The sequence below is a fragment of the Labrus mixtus genome, chromosome 19, assembly GCF_963584025.1.
Source record: "Labrus mixtus chromosome 19, fLabMix1.1, whole genome shotgun sequence".
In the NCBI taxonomy this organism is placed as follows: domain Eukaryota; kingdom Metazoa; phylum Chordata; class Actinopteri; order Labriformes; family Labridae; genus Labrus; species Labrus mixtus.
In genome coordinates, this window is record NC_083630.1 from 16,541,167 (window position 1) to 16,564,507 (window position 23,341).

Sequence of the window (23,341 nt, forward strand, 5' to 3'; positions counted from 1 at the left end):
ACGGACCGACCAGTTGGTGGACTGAAGAATTCTGACTAACAGCAAATTGTGTCTCCCCTAGCGTTGTCCTTAGGTCATAGGAATTAACAAAATGTATTACAGTTCAATTAAGTTTGAGGACTTTCATTTTTATTTGGCAATTTTTGTTTACCATTTAGTGTTTTTTCGTTGAAAACACGGAACATTTTGTTTTTAATGGGACTTTAGACTGGACAGTACGGGTATGGGGCGCCGATTGTAAAGTTGCGAACACTACAAATAACAGCAACATTTAACCCTAAATGTTAAATGTTAACCCTAAAGGTTAACATTAACCCCAATATTTACAGTCTATGACTTTCACACATCTCTGGAAAATACATCCTCCTCTTTGGACAACAATAATCACTGTAACCCTATCTGACTATCATTTATGAACTTTCTACAAACATGACCGAATATCTCCTGATATCATTATAATTGTCTTCTATTTTTCTTTTTCTTTTTTCCTGACTGCCTTCCCTTCCTCCACATCAATACAATCAATAAATTACCCTACTGACCTATTATATATACACAAACATTCTTATTTTTTTTATTTTTCCCTCGTTCTATTAGTTAATATATTTATTTCCCCGTTACATAAATACACAGAATTTATTTTCTCTTCCTTTTCTGTACTATTATATCTGTTAATAATGTTAGTATAAATAATATAGACCTATTTCATAATATTATTCCACCTATTTATTTCATTTATTTTTATTATTTTTAATTTATTTTGTGTATTATTATTTATTTTTGTTTTTTTCCTGTTATCATCCATTCTCTAAAAATACTCTGAATTTAAGTCGACAGCCTTCTCAACATTCACAAACACAATCACTCTCTCATTTATCTATTGGTGCACTTTCTATGATTTATGTTATAGTTGTTTTTGTTATTATTACTACTCTTATACTGTTTCTGTTCCATTCTCATTACTACTTATATAACAATTATGTTCTCGCAAACATTATTTTTACAGGGCTGTGCAAATTTAATTTTTGAATTTATGGATGATGTGGCTGAGTTAGATCGTCTCTCGACCGGAGGGTCGGTGGTCCGGTCCCTGGCTCCTGCGGCCGCATGTCTGGTGTGTCATGGGTCAAGAAGACACCGGACCCGGTCTTGCTCCCGCTGCTACGCGGGGAAAATGTGGCTTAAGGGGTGAAGTTGACCGTCTCACAACCGGAGGGTCTAAGGGCTCGGTCTCCGGCTCCTGTTGCTACTTTTCTGTGTGTTCTTATCTACTGGTCTCACCAATAATTTTGCGGCACATCCCCCTGTCTCCATTCACATCATAACAACGCTAATATTTTTGTTGATGGTGGTGATGACGATGGTGGCAATAATGACGATGAATATTGTTATCATTACTATCATTACTTATTTATTCATCTATTTTTATTTTTATTTTTTGTTTGTTTCGTAGTGACTTTGTATTTGTTTTCCTCCTTTTTCTCACTCTGACTTTCCACACACACACACACACACACACACACACACACACACACACACACACACACACACACAATCAATCAACAATCATTTCATTTCATTACATTTAAAATTGCCTATATAATAAAAAGTAAAAGTAAAAATCTAAGATAGGAATTACATTTTCCAGAAACTAGTCTAATGAAACATTTGATAAATTGTCTTCGTACTATTATTATAATAATTATATAAATCAATGACAATTGTTTTGTTATGGCTAATACTACAACGCAAATAATGTCAGCTTTTAAACAGTTTCTTACAATTCTTACAATGTTACAATTCACTTAGCAGACGCTTTTTATCCAAAGCGACGTACTTCAGAGTTTCTGAACCATTAATGGGGTTTTCTACAATTATCTTTTTTTAAACACAATAAAAAGTTGTGTCTTATGATGAATAATGATAGATAGAAACAGAACAAGAAGAAGAATGTAAACACATACCGAGTGAGTATAAATGAATAAGTGCATTCATTGTGATTAACAGTATCAAAGAGTCTGAAAAAAACACATTTATTTTGACAAATTTCTGGTTTTATTTCTACCACATGTAGGTAACACACTGCAATTATATGGCAAAGAAAACATAACTGAGATTAAGTGATATAGAATCTCAAATAATATTCAAATAAACTTAGTAAAATCTGTGGTGACAGAATAAACTGAAAACTTTACAAATTGTGCCATTAGAAGTCAAAACTCATCAATGCAGGAAAATAAACAGGTTTATAAAATGAGACAAAGTGCCTCAGTTAAAACATGAACACTCAGTAAATTATATCTTTGTGTGTTTAATATGAATGAAATCAAACATATAAAATACTCTGTTAGAATGATGACTGATGGCTTAGTGAAGATTTGTTATTTAATACATGACCGGGATGCAGATCACACAGCAAGACAACAAACCCTAACAAACACTAGATACTGGATACATACAGGTAGAAGAGTAAAATATATCTTTCCAAAACATAGACAGGAGCCTGTGTATCAAAATACTCTGCAACAAACACAAATCTCAAGCTCCCATTCTCACACAGCCTGTTCAGATTTCAGTCCACAAAAAAACTGATTGTGTGTGTACAGCACGCAACGTGAACACTTTTATTTAGAGTTGAAAATAAAAACAGAAAGACACAGTGTGTTAGTTCAGTCCTTTACAAACACGGAGCTTAGTGTTGCTGTGCCGAGTGATCTCTCTGTAGATTAAATCAAAAGTCAAAAACTAAACTACACTAACCTGAACATGAAGAAAAGAACTCAAGATAAATTATTATAAACCGTGTTCCTGTAATATTGTTATTAACTTCTTTAACTCCTCCACTCATCACTCTGACCTCTCTCTGTCCTTTGATTGCATCAGAATTGTTCAGTTTTCTTTTCTTTTTAAATCTCAAATTCACGCCTCCTTTACAACTATTTTCAAACCCATCTATTAAAGACACATATCCTAATATGTTTCCTTCCTTATTTTCTTCCTCAGCTCCTCTCCCCTTCTCACCCGTCCCTGAAGAATAAGTCTGGTGTTAAACAATATGTCACTCATTGTCAAAAAAATATTAGTCTTTGAGCTCTGAGTCTATGTGTCCTGCTGCAGATCTCAATCTCTTTTTAAATCATACCCTTTTAGCTTGATCTAAAAAAAACAGAATTTGTTGCATTTGTTGGGGATTACTTTAAGCAGCATCAAGTTCACGTTTTGTCCTCTTTTGCCCATTTTGGCCAGCAGGGTGCTGTGTGTGAGATGAACAGAGTGTGCTCCAGCTAAGGCAGGAAATTGTTACAGTGCAACAGTCTGGTTTTTGAATGAGTTTCTAATCTTGGACGAAAAATGGAGCTCAATGGAACAGGCGAAGAAGATATACAGTACGGACTGTATGCCACTTTAAACATGCTGCAGAGCAGAGAGTGTCTCTACACTCTGGTGCTGTTTTCATTCCTTATTTTAAATTAGCCTTTTTTGAAGTAACATGGGGCAACATTGGCCCCATCCTATGCACAAGAGCCTCATTGGAAAGGTGTTAATTTGATGTCAAGAGACTTGAGAGTTAAATTGATTTTTTTTAAAATCCCCTCCATCCAGCCCATCACGTATATGTGAACAGAAGTGAGCTGTCAGCATGGGAGTGCTGGTTTGTTTTCATGAAATAAATTGCCACTAAGAGAAACAGAGAATATCACCAGACTTAACCTTCATACATCTCATCCTGATAACCTTTTTTTGTTTTAGTATCCAAGCTGATTATCTGATTCAGTTTGTTTCAGGACATTAAAAATAATCACTGATATGTCCTTCCTCTCAAACCGTCTTTTCATGCATCCTTCTTCTCGTGTCCCCTCGTCTACTTGTAAGATTTGATCTAACGTATTGACAGCATGCTGGATTTATACCTCAGCTTCTCCTTCACTTTCTTCCTGGACATGAAGAAAATCTCCATCTTCAGATACTCTGTCATCTCGTATCAGCAGTCTGTGATGTTCTGCATATTCCAGCAGTCATTTTCAAATTCATTTACCCTCAGAAGGCCTCGACTTCTTATTTTCTAGTAAGCGATTTCCTACATTTCCCGAGATGCTTTTCAGTTTCCCCCCTGTAAAGATGGATACAGCTCTCTTTGATCAAAGAAAGCTAAAGGAGCAGGATTCAAATATGTAGAAAAATATATCTGTGACTATTTTTTGTGTGTTTATGTGACTGCCCTTTAATAAAACCACAACCTGCAATGCATTCTGGTCTATTCCTTGCTCCCGGTGATGTAGAATCAGCTCATTGTTTTCACATATTCAATGGATTCTCCTGCTAAGTATTGTTGCTTGTTGGATTTAAAAGAAAATCTTCATATTTACTGCAAACGTTTTCAAACATGTTTTCAAACACAATATGTGATCCCTGAAAAACAAAGAACATCATCAGCTGCTGATTTTCTAACAGTGACAGAGGATTCTATTCTTTACATTTCTACACCTCCCTGACCTCTCTTCTTCTTCTTCTTCTTCTTCTTCTTCTTCTTCTTCCTCATTTAGTTGCAACACTCCACGTAGTTCGCCGGCAGCATGCCCGACTTGCCGGTTCTCTGCACGGTGCCGTACATCCAGCCCTCGTCGATGGCCTGAGCGTTGATGATGACATCGCCGTCCCTGAATGAGACCTCGTCATGGTCCTGAGCCGCGTAGTCGTACAGCGCTCGGTAAACACGCTGAGGACAACAGGAAGAGACGGAGAGGGCAGATGGAGAAATTTGGTCTTCTGTGAAATGTGGTTTAACTTTTATTTCTCATGTACCTGTCTGTTTAGTTCATATGCTATTGACAGGCTCAGGTTGTTATTCTAAGTGTCTGACAACATCACAGAGAGGATCAGTGCAGAGATAAATCGATTCATTGAAGAATAACATCCTTCTTTAAGACCAGAAACTGTTGTTAAATCCTTTTCACTACAGAAAACAGACTGTGTTTAAACTTGAAGGACAGAGGAGTTGCTGGTCTACCACAGCTCAATCATTATCTGTAAAATCCAGTTCATGGAGTGCCGGTGGGGTAGTGGTTAGTGTGCACGCCCCATGTACGTAGGCTCCAAGCCTGCAAGCGGGCAGCTGGGTTCAAATCCGACAAGTGGCTCCTTTCCCGCATTTCATTCCCCACTCTCTCTCCCTGATTTCTGACTCTATCTACTGTCCTATCACTCCAATAAACACAAATCTGAAAACATCTCCTCATCCCACTAGCTGAGAACCACTGCTCTTAAATAAATCTACCTGAGGTATTTACTGGTGAACTAAGCAGACTCAACACAACTAGACCAGAAGGCACTGGGACCACAAGACTCCATTGAAAAAGCAGTTTTTTTTGACTTTGCAGAAACGGGAGTTGCTCATCTACCGCTTCATTACTTTGTTCCTTTTTGTGGGACTTTGCTGCTTTTATCCGCAAGTTCGGACCAAATATAATTTTTCTGGGTACACAAATTAACCAAAAAAACTGAGACTGATGGATTGTCACACCAGCTACTTCTGATATATCAGAGAGAATAACTGTTACTTATGTTGTAAGACACATTAATGAATCATATATGAATCATTTTCTCATCAGGATGCATTTGTCCCCAACAAATATGATTCAACCAACCTATTATTCCTTCAAACCCCAAATTAGTTTATAGAAATGCCCTGACCTTTTACAGTTCATGAAATGTTCATGTTAAGTAAACGTGTTTTAAGTAGGAATGTACCATTGTGGCCGAGTGCGGCGGGGAGGTGACGGATCTGACTGATGACATGCTGGTCTGGTGCATGTAGCCGTGATACTGCTGCTGCTGCTGCATCTGGACGCCCTGATGATATGCTCCAGGAAGGACGGGAGCTGGACGAGGGACAAAGAAGCACACAGACAAAGAGAGAGAATAAGAGTGTTTGAAGAGTGCTCCAGTGAATGTTGGATTCTGACACATGAAGAGCCTCGTCCACTGTGAGCACACGGTGAGTTTTAGGGAAACTTTAGAGAAACGTGAGAAACTGTTCAACAATAAACACTGTAAGAAGAATGTGAGTTAGTCAGTTTGATGTGTGGATTATGTCAAACGCATGCGAATGTGCGCGTGACGTCATCGCCTTCATCCTGTTACGTGCTGAAGTGAGAGGTACAACACGAGGACAGGTACCGGGGGTGTCCGTGCTGCTGCGGTCCCAGAGCTCGGAGGTCAGCGAGCTCACAGACTGAGCCTGGCTGTGGGTGAGAGACTGCTGGGAGTGCTGCCTGCTAAGTCTGCGATCAGCCCGCTCTGACAAATAGCCACCACAGGAGGGCAGCACAGAGCGGAAATATTCACAACGCAGACAGAAAAAAAAAAAAAAAGATGAAGAATGAACAGAGAGCAAGAAATTATCCAAAAAAATTAAACACATTAAACTTCAAAGGAAAAGTCTGGTGATAGTCTACATTTTTCTTATTCCCAACAAAAGTCATGAAACCAACTTAGTCTGATATCCTATCTTCAATTATTTTCAAGCTACTGCTTGAGAAATAAATCTAAAAAAATAATGACAAATATATTTTTTCTGGAGCATAAATAATCTCATATTGTACTTTTACAAAATATGTTGTTATTAAAAGAGCAACTTATAGCAAACAGAAAAATATAACAGAGAAAAGATAGATTATCACCAGACTGTGTAAAACAGTGACTCCCTAAAAAATTAACTTAATATCAAAATGAAAAGCTTAATAAAGAGAAACACAGCCTTATTATTGGCCAACAAACTGGTGGTATTTTAAACAAGTTACATAACGTCTATTTCATGCAAACTAAACAGCATCTTGTGCCTTTGGCGTCTTATTTAAAGCTTTAAAACACTCGTTTTAGTCTTCAGCAGCAGCTGTAGAGCCTGTAGTTTTGTTAGAGAGATGAATGTCAGGTGAAGTACCAGACATCCTGCGGAGGCTTTTTGATTGGATGTTGTCCTCCAGAGGGTCAAAGTCAAAGATGGAACCGGGGTCCGTCCTCCAAACCTTCATGTCTTCAGAGAGGAGGGAAAGTTCATCCAAACAGTAAAGAGGTTAACATAAACTGAGATTATCCAGCATGAGATCGCCTGTCTGACGGCGCACTCACACTAGGCCCAGTTGCCGCTACGGGACCTTTGATAACAGATTAATCAGAAAACACTGATCATTAAATCATTTCAGACAGATCTCTGATGAAAAAAAAGAAGCTAAAACCAGAAAGATTCAAAGTTGAAACCTTCATTTGGCCAATATGCCTGAAAAAGGAAAAGTTAGAAAAATAAACTATCCAAAGAAAAAAAAAACCTGAAAACTCTGAAAAGAGTGAAGTAGACATAGAAAAGTTTGTTAGGATGTGTCGTCTGTCTTGCTTTCAGATTAAGAACTAGTAATAAAATATGACACATTTCTCTCAGACCTAATTTGATTTCAAAATGAGGGAGAAATAGAACTTTGTGTTTATCTGGCAAACAAAATATTCCTCCAGTTAAAGAGTACAGCACTTGGAGCATTCAAGGTGACAAAAGAAGAGAAAAATGAATGTCCAGGAGCAAAGTGTTATATTCTGGTGCTTATTACACAAGCGGTCGTGAGGCTGGGTTACACTTCTTGTCCTCTTTGAATGTTCTGAGAGGGAGGAAACGTTTTATTTTGAACAGCCAGTAATGTTTAGTGAAACATACTGTACATAAGAAGTAATACGTTTGATCTGTTCTAATCACAGAGTGTCAGTGACATCACTGACCTACGATGATGCCTCCAGGTCGTCTGTCCATTTCCATCGCCTGGGGGTGGATTCCTTTGCTGTATCCCGCCTCCGCAATCATCTGATTGGCTCTCTGGTAGCGTTCCATGCTGGGATCGTCCAATCCTGGTGTACAGCCTCGACCGCGCGCCCGCTCGAAGTCCTCGTGGTACTTGGCCTGTTGGAGGAGATGAATCATAACACACGTTTAAGCTTCAGGGCCAAAATAATGAAAATATTAAACACAAAGACTTAATATAACCAGTAGTGTAAGAAATCATACACACACACACACACATTCATACAGGTGGAGGTGCATTTGGTCAGTGAGCAAATAAAACACACACAGGTAATGTTTTTCAATTATTTTATTGCACACACACACACACACACACACACACACACGCACACACACACACTCTAGTACTCTTATAAACCAACCCGAGATCTTCACTGCTGGACTTAACAGAAGTAACACAACTAACTGTAGATGTATTTACCTAAAAGTACAACGGCCACCAGACTCCTTTGACAAAATAGCAATATTACTTGGCAGATAACATGCCTTGCTGGTCTACCACTTTCTTTTTTCCATTTGATAGAAATGATCCCTGGGGACACTGTAAAGCATTGCGGGTATGTTTCGCGCCCCATGTACGGAGGCTATAGTCCTCATCACAGCAGTCGTGACCTTCAACTCAACCTCAGCCCTTTACTGCATATCTTCCCCAACTCTCTCTCCTGCAAACAGTTTTTGCTTCTCTTCAGCTGTCCTGTTTAATAAAGGTAAAAAAGCCTAAAAATGTTTTAAAAAAGAAACAATCTCTGCATGACTAGAACTTGATTTAGGGATGATGAGCGACAATCTGTTTCCCCTTTACTACACCCACAAGTTAACTTTAAACAGTTATTCAAAGAGCAAGACTTTGGGGTTGTTTTTGTTAATTTTAGACCAATTTATCTTGTTTTCAGAGATACACACACAGACACTCTTACACACACACGCACACACACACACACACACACACACACACACACACAGACACACACAAACACACAAACACACACAGAAGCAGCGCTGTCGTCCATGCCGTCTGGTTGTTGCCGTTAGTAAAAGTGTGTCAGTCCCACACAAGGTGCCACTTCACTCATGTTAGCTCCTCCCACAGCTCATCCAGGAGCCATGGCAGCTAGGCCGCTACCATGGAAACTGAGTCCTGTGATTTCCTGACACGCCTGTACTCAGGTGTGTCCAGCTCGGTGCAGCTCCGCCCTCTCATTTCCTGCAGCCCGCGCTGGTACCTCACCTGTTTAAACACAAACAAACAATAGAAGACATGCTATTACTGAAAATCTGTATATGTATGTGTGTGTGTGTGGGTGTGTGTGTGTGTGTCTTGCCGAACTGATGTTCTCCTGGTTTTGTCTGACTCTCTCAAATTCAGGAGTCACTCCGACACTTGTGGCCTTCACTGCGCTCTGCTTGTACTTCACCTGAGGAGGACAGACAGAAAATACAGAAATACGAATACGAGTAATGTGACAGAAGAAAACGTATTTTCTGTCACACGTTACATCTTCTCATCATCTACTGTGTGTGTGTGTGTGTGTGTGTGTGTGTGTGTGTGTGTGTGTGTGTGCGTGTGTGTCTGTCCTCACCGAGCTGATGTTCTCCTGGTTGCGTCGGACTCGCTCCATCTCAGGCGTGTCCCTGACAGCGGTGCCACAGCCCACCTCGTCTCTGTAGCTGACCTGACGGAGCACAGATCATCACTGAGGGAGAGCTTTAAAGGAGCAGGATGGCATCTTTCATAACCCAAAGAGACCTCAGCTTCTGTTTGTGACACAGTTTTTCTTTCACTAGCTTTATGGGTCGAGCTGTTAAAATGTAAACGATAAATCATATCTTCCTGCCTTTGCACCTCTAGGAACACTTAGACTGCTTGTTTGTTTTTTTTGACAAGACTTAGCAGATAATTCATTTTTATGTTAGGTGGGTTACGTTTACAAGCCCTTCAGGGTTTCTGTTTTCTGTTCTGTTTTAGTCTTATCTTAGTCTTCTTTCTTATCTTAATCTTCTTTCTTTTGCACAAATAAGGAAATAAAGTTAAGAAAGAAAAAGTATAAAAACCAAGCATTATCTTTAAGTTAAGTGGAACTGTTTTTGCACTTCTTTGTCTTTATTATTCGTATAAAGACAAACATTTTCCAAAAGTTCCAAATCTTCATAGCTTGCTGTCGGCTCATTTTGAATGTGATGTGATGCATGTATACATACATCACTGATCTTCTTGGCGTTCTCTCTGGCTAGGACAATCTCAGGCGTCTCAGTGACTGACGACAACAAGCCTCTCATCAGCTTGGAGTCCCAGCAGTACTGCAGCTAGAGGGCGACAGAGAGCAGCTTAAACAAGAACCAAGACATATCCTCTCTAAGTAACATCTATACATCCCAAGATCTAGAAGGGTGGCATTTTCTAAAATATAATGAAGAGGTATTATTCGGAGCATAATCAAAGTGTGTTAAAACGGGACTAAAACTGAACTCACAGAGCTGATGTGTCTCTGGTTGGCTTTGACTCTCTCCATCTCCGGGGTTTCTGAGAGCAGACTGAACTGTCCCTTCACACGCTCTGCCTCGTCCTTATACTTCTTCTACAAAAAGTAAGAGACATTAGAGACACGTTCATCGTATGCGCTCTCAGAATAAAGCATCATCCTTTAAGTTTAAATCTTTGTCATTTACCTGGGCCATACTTTCATAATGTTTCTGGGCTGAATGACTAATAAAAACAAATATTTTTGATATAATCTAGAAGATTGCTTCAGCTGGATAGCAGCACACACACACACACACACACACACACACACACACACACACACACACACACACACACAAACACACACACAAACACACACACACACACACACACACCTGGCTGTAGACATCTTTGAGGTAGGAGGCGTGCAGCAGTTCAGGTGTGTCTGTAACCGTCCCGTATGAGCTTTCTCTGAGCTGCTCAGTCTGCTTGTACGACCGCTGAGACACACACACCATGAGGACATGTGTTATTAGTGCAATGGAATAATAATAACTACTATTTTAAGTTGGAAAGTCACATATTGTTGCTTTAATACTGCTTTGATCTGATCCCGCATTAAGCAGCTCAGGGAGACACTTCGCTGTTTTGTTGTTTTTGCACAACGACAGAAAAATACTTTGATTCTTTGAATCGAATAAAAAATATTTTAGCAAAAAAGGAAACATTTAAGTCAGAAATAAAAAATGTTCTGCTTAAATACATTTTGCCGCTGTAAGGATCAACAATTATCGAAAAACACAGACTGAGGAGTTACCTGGCTCTGGATCTCTGACGCTCTCTTTACTCTCTGAATCTCCAGGACATCTGTGCTCAGCTCCATACCTTTACCCACAATCTCCCTCTCTAGATCTCTGCGATACTCCTTCTGCAGAGTCACTCACACACGCACGCACACACACACACACACACACACACACACACACACACACACACACACACACACACACACACACACACACACACACACACACACACACACCAACAATTCTTAGATTAGAGTCACATCTTTAGTACTTTTTAAGAGTGTGTATCTGCTGTCCAGTTTACCTGGTTCAGTATCTGAGTGGCATTTTTGACCCTCAGCAACTCAGGTGTTTCCTCCAGCCCGATGCCGGATAAGCCCCGCCCCTTCACTTCCTGCTCCAGGTCTTTCCTGTACTCTTTCTGTAGGGAGAAATAGTAAGACTATAAATTAATACTGGTTCTGATATAATGATTTAATCTCAGTGGAGTGCAGTGTAGAGGAAGTCAGAAAGATACTGGGTGGAAAAGCCATGCAGAGAGTTGTAGGTGTGGAGGACTTGACTGGGAGCCAGTGAAGGTGGATAAGTGTGTGAGGGATTTGCTGCAATGCCACAATCCAGAGCAGAAGTGATCAAAGAGTGTATGAGATAAAATAAAATAAGTTAAAGACGGATTAAATCAACTTTTAGGATTACTAAAATACTTTAATTAAATTAATTATTAACTTTAACATCTTAAAATACTTAAAAAATACTGAAAGTTCTTATGTCTTTACTTTCAGAAATTACTTAAAAGAGTAAAATACTTCATCTCCAATTCTTTCCTCTTGTGTGTGTTACCTCGCTGAGCAGGCTGCTGGCGTGAAGGGCTGTCAGGTATCCAGGTGTCTGGTCTGCATCAACTAAAGCTTTCCCCTTTATCTGCTCCACATAGTCCCTACGATACTCCCTCTGAGAGAGAGAGAGAGCGAGAGAGAGAGAGAGAGAGAGAGAGAGAGAGAGAGAGAGAGAGATTAGCAGGTTGGTTGGCAGAGATAGGCTGTGTTATAGATCTAGATGAAGTTAGTGATTTGTGATTGATTTGTTTATAGATATCCTGATTATGGACACAGTTAAATATTCTTTCTGGTGTAAATGTTAGGGCTGTCAAACAATGAAAATGTTTCATGCTGTTAATCACTAAACCCTGCTTTTATTTTGAAATAAAGTAAGCACCTTCTAGTGTATCAAAGGTTACAACATTAACTAAACCACAGAAAAAGGAAGTTGTTACAGATCAAAAAACTAAATGAAAGTAAAAATGTGAAATGTTTGATGTCATAAGGTTGATTGTACTTTGACTCGAAAACCGAGATGTCTAGGAGGTTTTTTTAAATTAAATGAGGAGTTCAAAGATGCAGCAACGTGTTCTATTCCATCACTGTGACGACAGGAAGTCACTGTGATTGTCCACGTTGCACCTTAGAGGACAAAATAGAATGCCATTTATCTCTACTTTAAAAAATGGATGCATTCATTTCAGACCTTAATTCATTGGGATTAACTATGCTGACAGCCCTAGTACATTTTCATTTTTATAATTGACCCCATCTTTGCTGTGCATGAGTTTAGTTAACAATTCAAGGCCCGTCTCAGCTTCAATTAAAGGCAGGGTTATATCATAGGCTGAATAAATAAAAGCCTGGGATATTATTTGAAGTTTAACGGTAGATAGGATTGAGGGTTGTGAGTGCTTTACCTCACTCTGCATCTTCTGAGCTTCTTTAGACACCTTGTAGGTCTGAGTGTCTCCAAACTCCATCTGAGAGCGACCTTTGTTCCTCTCATACTCCTCCCTGTACTTCACCTGAAACAGATTTTCACCTGTTAACTGAGAGAGAGGGAGGGAGAGAGAGAGAGAGAGAGAGAGAGAGAGAGAGAGAGAGGCAGCATGAGCAGTATCTGTCTGTCACCTGGCTGTGCAGCACTGCATTCTCCTTGTGGTGGAGCTGTTCAGCTGTGTCCAGAGGGATGTGGTAGTGAGCCTTGGTCTCCTCATACTTCTTCTTATACTCCACCTACACACACACACACACACACACACACACACACACACACACACACACACACACACACACACACACACACACACACACACACACACACACACACACACACAGAGAGACTGAATTAGCTCCCTGTTAACAAAACCTCCTCAATAGAATCCCATGCTCACATACAGTGGCTCATGTATTGACAGTACTGAGTTGTGAAGCAGGTGTGTGATGTCGTCGTACGTTACTCTGCAGTTTGCTGGCGTGCAGAACATGCTCAAGGTGCAGGAGGTTGGGCAGGTCTGAGGTACCTTCAGGTTTTTGGTTCTGGTTGAGCTTATACTTCACCTGGAGAACAGAACAAGAGTCCTTATTAGCATATTACATTCTCCCGTTATTTTCCAAAAATCAAGCAGCTTCATTTTTGGTCATTGACAGGCTCAGATTGTTATTATTAGTGCCTGACAACAGTACAGAAAAGATGCATACAGATTTTTTTTTTTTTAAAGAGGAAGAAGATTTTTTTATAACAAGTACCAACACCTAATTTGCTCTCTTCACCACACTCGACTGACAACATTTTTCTCCTCAGAACGCAGGGGTTGCTGGTCTACCTTTGCTGCATATTGAGTGAGATCAATCAGTTTTGCAGCAGCAGCAATGATCATTTTGTTGGTTTACTCTGAGCCTGTCAGTGACAATAACAACAACTTTCAGTGGATGTTCTTAGATAATCGGCATCTTTCATCGCTGCTTGATGAGGCAATCTACTGCAGCAATTCCAAAACATTTTGTTAGTTTTTACGACCCTTTGGGCCCTTTAATTCGTCATTAAATGTAAACAGGACGTACAAGTGAAATGCAGCAGTAAATAATAATCAGAGCTTCTCTCTGACAAAAACACCAACTTTCAGCCTGCTTGGCAGCTCCTCACTGAAAGAATCCAAAGGAGAGGTTCCCAAATGTTTTGTACTACAGGTAATAAGACTCAAAATATGGTCAAAAACATATGCCTCAATAACTTGTTAATTATGATCTTTCTCGGTTAGAGGTTATCATATCGTAATCATCAGCACTTTAACTGTATTTTGCTGTCCATTATATCTACTTATGAAGCTGTGTTTTTCACTTGACTGACAGTCTGTCAGAGTGGTGACTGCCTCCTGCTCACTCCTACATCTCAGATAAAATTACGACATTATGATTCCACTTAATGACAGAAATGCTGATGAACATTAAGCCCAACCTCCAACATCCAGGCTACAAAACATCAAAACATCAAAAACACCTCAGGGTCGTGTTTCCCTGCGGTTATAAAAGTGAACATTTAATTCATTTTCCTCACACATGCTCATGTCTTTGATATTTTTCTCATCGATTTAGTGCAATATTCTGTCCCATTTTGAGCCCCTTTTGAGAATGTTTCTGCTGAAAACCTGATTTCACATGCAGGCGTGTCGATACAGACTGTTTGTGGCTTGGTAAGAAGTTTTTCTCTAAAGCAGCTGAACGTTCCTGAACACCAGGCAGCATTCAACACAACACCCTGTTATGTAACCTTGTGAAGTGAAGAAGCTCTTTTTCTGTGGCTGTGTGGGCAGAGAGCCGACTAAAACTGAACCATGGCATCATCTGTGTGATGTGTGTGTGTGTGTGTGTGTCTGTGTGTGTCTCTGTGTGTGTCTCTGTGTGTCTGTGCGTCCATATAAGTGTGTCATCTTAATGTGCATTTGCATGTTTTGATGTCTGTTCCAATGTCTTATATGTATGTGTGTGACTGCATGTTGTGCCTTTTCTTGCATGTATGTGTCGATCAGATCATCAGGTGTGTGTGTGTGTGTTTGTGTGTGTGTTTGTATGTGAATAACCTCACCAACTTCTCTAACTCTCTGCCTACAATCGGACTGGATTTGCCTTACAAAGGTTGCCATGGAAACACCCACACAACAGACTGAGTTTTGGAGAGTGAGTCAAAGTGAATGAAACACACACACACACACACACACACACACACACACTATACTCTGGTCGGTGGTCGGTATGAACTTAATTTATGTCAGCGCATGAGAGATGATGTGACCGTGATTCGCTCACCTGACTGGCCAGAGCAGCAGCAGCTTGTGTGTGTTTGAAAGAGAGACAGTCCAGTGGGTTGTAACAGGGTCGCTGGCCCTTTAAATCTTTGTCAAAACTTTCCTTATACTTCACCTGCAGAAGAGAGAAGAAGAAGTGAACTAAATCTCATTCAGAGTGTCTCGAACTGTCAGATGTTAGTTCCCCAACATCTGACTATTGCATGCTGGGCGGACTGTGTGAGTGTGTGAGTGTTTGTGTGTGTGTGTATTTGTGTGTTACCTGACTGGCCAGTTTTGAAATGTCTTTGGCGTGTTGGATGTCTGTTCTATCCAGAAGAGAACCGTCACTGTAAACTGGTAGCTTTGTGTTATTCTTATAGGCAGCCTGTGGAAATTACGCACACACAAACACACACACACACAAACACACACACACAAACACACATATGTCATATACACATTTTAATTGAAAATCTAGAAATGTAGATGTACACAAATGTACAGCGATATTCGAGGCACAAACACCATCACACAAACCAGGGCATACCAACACACACACACACACACACACACACACACACACACACACACACACACACACACTCACAAATAATTTAAAACACACAAAGCTGAATTATATATTGAAAAACTAAAGAGGATTTAGCTTTTACTTATGAAAGATGTCTGATTCTGTGCTGAGAGAATGTCTGAGGAAACACACACACATAGACACACACACACACACACACACACACACACACACACACACACACATAGACACACACACACACACACACACACACACCTTGCAGGCCACTCTCACATAATGGCAGTTCAATGTTGACAGCGGAACGTTTTCTATAATTTATCAGCAGTTCAGCTCAGAGAACAGCTGGTTAATGGGACTGTTGTCATGGAAATTACTGTTGGAACATGTTCAGACACACACACATAAATCCTGCCTACACAGACTCACATCGCTGGCCAGTTTGGCGGCGTTGCTGGCGTTGACAATGTCCGGTCTGTCTACCACAGGGTTGTAGTGATGAAGCTCCTCTTTGCCTTTTCTGTAGCCGACCTGAGAACAGTTACTGTAGTAAGAGCATGTATCCAGTTTGAATCAGCATGTATCACAGCTTGTTCTGTCATAATGCGACTTTCTCAGGAGCATTTTAAATCTGACTGATTCTCAGCTTTTAGAAACTGATATGAAACCCCTCGTACCCTTCTCTCCTTCATACAGGTCTGCTGTTAGTAATGCACAAAATGAATGTAACAAAAGGGTTAATATTTGTGCTGTTACACTCAACTCCACACAGATGAGCTGGTGTTGTTGCCCACACAAGGTGTTACATAACCACTTATTTCTTAGAGATATTATTCTGACATAGTACAGTATAAACGTGTATCAGTGAGTGTGTGTGTGTGTGTGTGTGTGTGTGTGTGTGTGTGTGTGTGTGTTTAGTTACCTCACTCTGGTTCCTGTTGACCTCCATGGCGTGCTCCACCTCCGGCAGTGTTTTCATGTTGGTGTAGCTGGACTTGCCCTTCTCACGGTTATACTTCTCCTTATAGAACTTCTACTCAGCGACCGTGAGCGAGAGGAGGTGAGAAAGAGACACAAAGGAAAGACAAATTAAAAGAAGGAGTGTGAAGGATTGAGGGAGAGATTATGATGACAAATTCAGCCTGGTGCTGAATACTGAGTGCAGACGAGCGGCTTCCAACTGTGAAGAAATTCATGCCATGAAAGAGAAATGAATGTTAAACTGAGTGAAGACAAACAGGCATGAAGAACCAAACTGCTGCCATCTGTGTTCAGTTCTAGTTTAAATGTTTTTGTAATAAAACCAACAGATTGGTAGTTCTGTCTAAAATAGCTGGTTTGTGTTGTTTTGTGACACGCTCTATATCATAATGAGGTGAAACTACAATATAATTCATTCAAAAAGCAACTAACACACGTAGATAAGAGTTAGTTAAAACAGAGATGGTTTGTTTTGAACCTTAAGCCCTATATGTACGTATTTTTAGGTCGGAATGATGAATGTGTACATCATGGGCTGCATCATTTTTCCTGTTTGTAAAACAACGTTCAGTTTAAAAGTCTGCCTCACATTGTTTATTTGATAAACATAGTTACTTTTGTTCAACTCAGAAGAAACACAAAGAAACACAAATCAAGGCAACAGTAGAGAAGGAACTGATGTTCTGTAAGGTTAAACCGCTGTTTTTTGACGTTTGTCCGGTGGCTTTGAAGAAAGAATGATATCAAAAATGATTTAGCCGATGACTGTTTCAAGACTTCTTTTGGTGTCAGACTCCCACATTGCCAACATTTTCTCTCGTGTTCGTCCAACAAAATCGCCCAATAAAAATCCTCCTCTCTCAATCAGCAGTCACGTATACTAGCCTGCCAGCATTGAATAGAAACAACAACAAACAAACATCGGCTACAGACATCTGTACACAGTATTTGCTGCTGGTAGGATGTCTGCAAACAGGGATGATATCGGCTGATACCGATGTTAAACGGATGTATCGATGCCGAGTGGATGTATTTTGGATTATAAAGGAGTAAACCGCACAGATTTAAAAAAAAAAAAAAAAAACATAACCAGTTTGGTAACTCAGATGTAACAGGATCTTTGTCCTGCACTTGATCTTCAGCCTGCAGGTCTGAGATCAGTTTCATTGTATCGCTGCTTTGCAGACACTGGGACTGTCTGGGCTTGCTTTTGTCTCCGTGGTCGACGTTATACGCTCCAGTTAGCGTTTCATTGCTCGGTCAACAGACATGAATCCAGGAAGCATCAGGCCTGTGCCCCAGTTCCCCACCGGCTTAATTTTCTGCCCTCTAGGCTGACTGACACTGAAAACTAAAAGCTCTGTCTCTGAAGGCGTCCTTTCTGTAACGTTTTCAGACACTTAATCTACTCGAGGAATAATATTTTACCTTAATGTCATCTTGACCGGAAACTTAAGTAGTCCAGGTTTAAAAATACTTTTATTTACACATGTGATGGTGTCTTCAGAGATGTCACTTTTAGAAGTGATCCTGTTTGTGCCCTAGTTTTTGAGCGGTGTGTGTGTGTGTGTGTGTGTGTGTGTGTGTGTGTGTGTGTGTGTGTGGGTGGGGGGGAGGGGGGGGGGGGGTGGGTGCAGTAGGTCAGTGTTCATGTCCTCAGGCAGTAGAGTACCATACAGCTGCTCTCTGTGTTTACACCTAAGCAAACAAAAAGATACCTCTAAACATCCTTGCTCTGTGTTTGTGTGCGCTTCTGTGTGTGTGTTTAAAACTGCGAGCATATTCCTAGATCTCTAAACCTAGGTCTTATTTGTGGGTATTGTTGGTTGTAAATGATTAGTTGACACATTCAAACTGTTTTAGTAGATGGCTACAGACAGCAGCAGAAACAGGCTGTCATGGCTGCAGTGTAATGTTCAAAGCTCTGACGGTGGTAGGTACTTTTTTGTAAAGTCAAATTATTTTTAAGGACTGTCCAAAGATTACATCTTTTAATCACAATCAGTGGCTGAATGTTATTAGTTAATCAATAGTTAACCGTGATCAATCACATGATTAATCATATGTTTGGATGTCTGTTATTTTGTATTTGAAAACAGTTTTGTTATGCTTTTATTTTGTAGTAAAATAACGCATAATAGACTTATAGCCAGAAAGTCAGTAATAATGGTAAAAGTGTGTGTAGCACTGGCAGTAGTATGATGATATAATGATCAGTCTAATATTAATGTTAGTGACTTTAATGATGATGTAACGGAGAGGACTGATTATGTTTATTATAGAGGATGAAGTTGAGCAGCTCTAACAGTCACTACAAACATGCTTTTATTTTGAAATAAACTAAGGAACTTCCAGTAGATTGCAATTTACGCCATTAACTTAACCACAGAAAAAGGCCATTCCCTAACCAAGTTCCTACAGACTGAGCTTCCACCGCCTCGACTGGTCTCAAAAATGATCTTTGTCTGTTGGCTGATGTTCAAAAATATTTTGTAACTTTTAGGTAACTAGACCTGTACATTTATAAAAACTAGAAAAAGTTAGAACTACTCTTTTAATGCTCCAAGTTAGTCTGTATTTTAAAATCCGAAACCATCATCTCTGCTGTCCTGCTGTCGTTCTCTCAGCTCTTCATATTATTATCCAACCGGTGTGTTATTAGTATGAAGATGTTTAAACAGCTCCTATCTACCCGGAAGGATGCTCTTAATTTACAGTCATTTGACTCACATCGCTCTGCGTCTTGGTCAGCTCTTTAGCGAACACGGTCTCGATGGTTTGGGGCATCTGAGCATACAGGCTGCAGCCGGCCTCCTTCTTACCCTCCTCCCTGTACACTTTCTGCAACACAAAACAAAACATTACACATTTTACTCTGATGAATATGTTATCAAAACATCAGTTCCTCCTCTCTTAAGGGAAGCAGCACAAACAAGCTTTGTTAAGTCACCTGTCCACTCTCAGGAGTGCTAGTATGAAAATAAAAGTTAACAAGAAGGCTAACCTTCCAGATTTAAATGATAAACTATCACAAAAACATCATTCTTGATATCAGTAAGACATATTGAAATCGTAGTGCTGGTTTCTGACCCATAACTGATTCTTAAGCGAATCAGATATGAGTTAAAACAAAGCAGAAACAACAGACACAAAATAATGGATCTTAATATGTAGCAAAATACAAATTTATAGAAACAAACTTGCAGATCTGCATTTTCTTTGTCTTTGCACACAGTTTGTAATACCAAAAAATACTGCAGATATCGGGGCGTTGATCGAAAGGCATAACTTGAGTCAACATAAAGATAATGACTTTACAGATTTTTATTTAGCTGACATTGGAGCTTTGATAAGAGTACAAGCGTGTAAGAGAGCATAAAGAGTCGATCGCTTGTTCACAAACAGCGACTTTTTCAGCAACCCTTTTTTCTACCTCGCTGTGTAGCTGGGTCTGCTCCTTGGCGTGCTGAGTGTCTTTGGTCTCAGGCATCAGAGAGTACAGGCAGTTCACCCGCTCCTTCTTACCCGCCTCCTTGTATTTACTCTGAGAACAGAAAAACGACATCAAGATCAATACTGTATGATTCTTTGTCCATAAAAAAGCGCCAATGATCATCATCTCTTGTCTCAGTAGTTCTCTTCATTCTGCTTCACTACTCTGCCACTTATTATATTTAACTATGAGCAAGTTTATCTTTTTTTGTTAAACAAACACAAACTGAATTTTCCACAGCCGCCCATGTGCAGACATAAAAGACATAACATTTAAAATTAAGACCATTTCTTAAATGCAAGGCCTGATATTTAAATAAACCAGGCTGTGAATGAAGCTCCCAAAGTAGACAAATCACACAAAACCAAGTCTCTTGATCAATTATTAATCTGTAAAGTAGGGGAATAAAAAAAATAGAGCAAACCCAAAACACAACCGGGCTATTTCAGTCAGACACACTAAAATATTCAGAGTAACACACAGAGGGAGTGTTTCTCACCTCGCTGTGTGTCTCGGCCATCTCTTTAACAAACTGAGTCTGCAGAGTTTCAGGCAGCAGAGAGTATAACGTGTTGGGCAGATCCTCTTTGTCCTTCTTGTATTTTGTCTAAGAGAGAAAAACAACACACAGAAAATGAATACATATTTATTTCAACTTGTCAGATAGAATTTGAAAATTCCCTGTCCAAAAACAAGATTATTTGGCATAAACCAAAGACAGTCTGTAAAAAGAGGAGGAAATAAACATCAATTAGATACCTTCTTTTTAATACTGTGCGTAAGCCTTTTTAGCATTCCTCCAAATACACTTCTTATACACAGTCTATGGGATACATATCTGTAGAATATTGAGAAACATACAGTGACATACATGAACGTAGTCCTCACCTCGCTCTGAAGTTCAGAGATCTGCTTTACAAACTCCATCTCTTTGGTCTCCGGCATGTGGTGGAAAACACTGCTGCTGATCTCCTGTCTGCCTTTCTGTTTGTATTTATTCTAAGGAACACAAACATAGACAGCGAGCACAAAGATATGTGAAAATAAAAACTTAAACAAAAGGCTGCTCATGTTCTTATCTATTAGTTACTCTCTTCCGGCAAAAGAAGCAAATCAAACTTGAATCTCCACCCTCCAGGGAACAGTTTTTTTAATACAAAAAAAGCAATTTATCCATCATTCACTTATCTATAAAAGTCTGTTATATTTAGGGCTGCCAAACAATACAGTTATTAAAGCTGTCACTGCATCACAGGATTTCAATAGTTAATCACCATTTATCTTCTTTTTTTTAATTGCATGTTTGAAATTCCAGTGTTTTGGATTTCAATAGTTTTTATTATGCTTTTACTTGTCTTAAGCAAAAGGCACAGTGATTCTTGTATGTGGTACATTTATGTGGCTTAGTGGAATCGTGGCTCATGAACTGAGAATAAACGGATCAAAGACATCCTAACTGAGAAACACATTGGACATTGGTTTACCGTAAAGAACTCATAAGTCTGACACTAGTTCCAATTCACCCCTCAGTGGCTAATTAGATAAATATTAGATTTGTTCAAATTAAGTTTTCGACAGTGTGTGCCAGTGGAAGTTGACGAACGTCCACCCACCTCACTCTGAAGCTCCATGGCAGCTTTAGCGATCTTCATCTCTTCTGTCTCGGGCAGCACAGAGTACAGGTTGGTGCTCAGCTCTTTCTTACTTCCTTCCTTGTACTTCACCTGGAAAAGAAAGAGACATGTAACAGGCTGATGGCACGATACTGACTGAATCCTGATGCTGCAAACATGTTGCATCTGAGTCTTCCTGCACTACAGTGAGAACATGTTGCAGGATGTTCCCAATACTGAAGTTGCTGTTGATTCAAAGGACAACACTGGATAATGAATATTTCTTCGAGTGAAGCTGAACAGCAATGTGTGCAAAAAGTTCACTGACACAAATCTGACTTTGTTTACATGGAGCCTACACTTCTGATTATAAGTTATTCAAAAGCGCAAAAATCAACTCAAGATAAATTAAATTTCAACAAAATGCATGAGGGTAGTTTGAACATTTTTATTTGATGAAAAAATCTCAGTGTGTTTTAGAACCCCAGTTCATTGAAACAGATGACCGGATGTTTTCAAACTAAATAATTTATCTCTGAAATAAAATATCACTTTTAAGAAAAATGCAGCTATTGAGGCTCTTTTATCAATATTTGTCAAAATATATAAAATAATATGTAGCAGTGAGAAGCTCCTCAACTTCAACGAGGAATCATTTGAGAGTCAGATTCCTTATTTTTGAATTGAGCTCGTTTGAATGGACGTTTCCTGTATCCTCAATGTTGTGAGAGGATTTTAAATGTTTTTATTTTTTTTGTCTAACGGTTATATGACTCTGGAGCAAAAGGACAATGAAAAGCTTAGAATAAAAATACCTCTGAAAGTCCTGTAAACACAGTCTGCACTGTACTGTACCTGACTCTGCAGCTCAGTAGCCTCTTTAGCATGTAGCGTCTCGAGAGTTTCAGGTAACTGGTGGTAAAGACAGCTGGTCGCCTCCTTCCTGCTCGCCTCCTTGTACTTGGCCTTAAAGAAAGCATTGCCTGTTAGACACTGTTTCCAACACAGACTGTGTTTTTAGGCTTCTTCTACAGGGTATTACACATGTTCTAATACGTGTACGTAGTTCAATCTATTTTAAAGATTTTAAAAGAAAAATCGATTTTAAAACATGTTTTTGCTACAGCTGCACCTGTAGGTCAACTTTAAGTAATATAGACCCTGAACATGTTAAAATGAACAATGTTTCCATTTTCCCCTTTAGAGTGAAACATCTGAATTAAATCACAAAGAGATAAATTAATAAACATGCAAAATGTATGAATGTTTTCCTCACCTGACTCTGCAGCTCAGAGACACTTTTAGCTAACTGAGTCTCAGCGGTTTCTGCGAGCTGAGAGTAGAAGCTCTGAGAGAGGCCCCTGATCCCGTCCTCTTTGTACTTACTCTGAGCAGAGAGAGGCAGAGTATCAGACAGAAAAGATTCCAGTTATCCAAGAATAAAATCGACAAGAAGAGGAAAGTCAGAGTGACCTGCCGTCAATATCTT

General features: G+C 39.6%; 2 protein-coding genes across 2 annotated transcripts in view; one reads left to right on the top strand and one right to left on the bottom strand.

The window, feature by feature from the left end:
• rmc1 (regulator of MON1-CCZ1) overlaps window positions 1–23,341 on the top strand; it is a 440,600-nt gene that overhangs the window by 237,246 nt on the left and 180,013 nt on the right. The gene's annotated exons all lie outside the window — the stretch shown is intronic.
• LOC132994123 (nebulin-like) overlaps window positions 2,033–23,341 on the bottom strand; it is a 55,351-nt gene continuing 34,042 nt past the window's right edge. The window contains exons 42-67 of the mRNA XM_061064287.1: window positions 23,129–23,239; window positions 22,708–22,818; window positions 21,853–21,963; window positions 21,128–21,238; window positions 20,739–20,846; window positions 20,180–20,290; window positions 19,477–19,587; window positions 16,688–16,798; window positions 16,195–16,296; window positions 15,499–15,603; window positions 15,238–15,351; window positions 13,387–13,491; window positions 13,063–13,167; window positions 12,849–12,956; window positions 11,951–12,061; window positions 11,415–11,531; window positions 11,122–11,232; window positions 10,700–10,804; window positions 10,315–10,419; window positions 10,043–10,147; window positions 9,424–9,516; window positions 9,166–9,258; window positions 8,967–9,071; window positions 7,765–7,942; window positions 5,749–5,879; window positions 2,033–4,717 (exon numbers count right to left, since the gene is read on the bottom strand). Of these exons, the coding sequence (XP_060920270.1) occupies window positions 4,541–4,717; window positions 5,749–5,879; window positions 7,765–7,942; window positions 8,967–9,071; window positions 9,166–9,258; window positions 9,424–9,516; window positions 10,043–10,147; window positions 10,315–10,419; window positions 10,700–10,804; window positions 11,122–11,232; window positions 11,415–11,531; window positions 11,951–12,061; window positions 12,849–12,956; window positions 13,063–13,167; window positions 13,387–13,491; window positions 15,238–15,351; window positions 15,499–15,603; window positions 16,195–16,296; window positions 16,688–16,798; window positions 19,477–19,587; window positions 20,180–20,290; window positions 20,739–20,846; window positions 21,128–21,238; window positions 21,853–21,963; window positions 22,708–22,818; window positions 23,129–23,239 (2,955 nt within the window). The 3' untranslated portion in view covers window positions 2,033–4,540. The remainder of the gene's footprint in view (window positions 4,718–5,748; window positions 5,880–7,764; window positions 7,943–8,966; window positions 9,072–9,165; window positions 9,259–9,423; window positions 9,517–10,042; window positions 10,148–10,314; window positions 10,420–10,699; window positions 10,805–11,121; window positions 11,233–11,414; window positions 11,532–11,950; window positions 12,062–12,848; window positions 12,957–13,062; window positions 13,168–13,386; window positions 13,492–15,237; window positions 15,352–15,498; window positions 15,604–16,194; window positions 16,297–16,687; window positions 16,799–19,476; window positions 19,588–20,179; window positions 20,291–20,738; window positions 20,847–21,127; window positions 21,239–21,852; window positions 21,964–22,707; window positions 22,819–23,128; window positions 23,240–23,341) is intronic.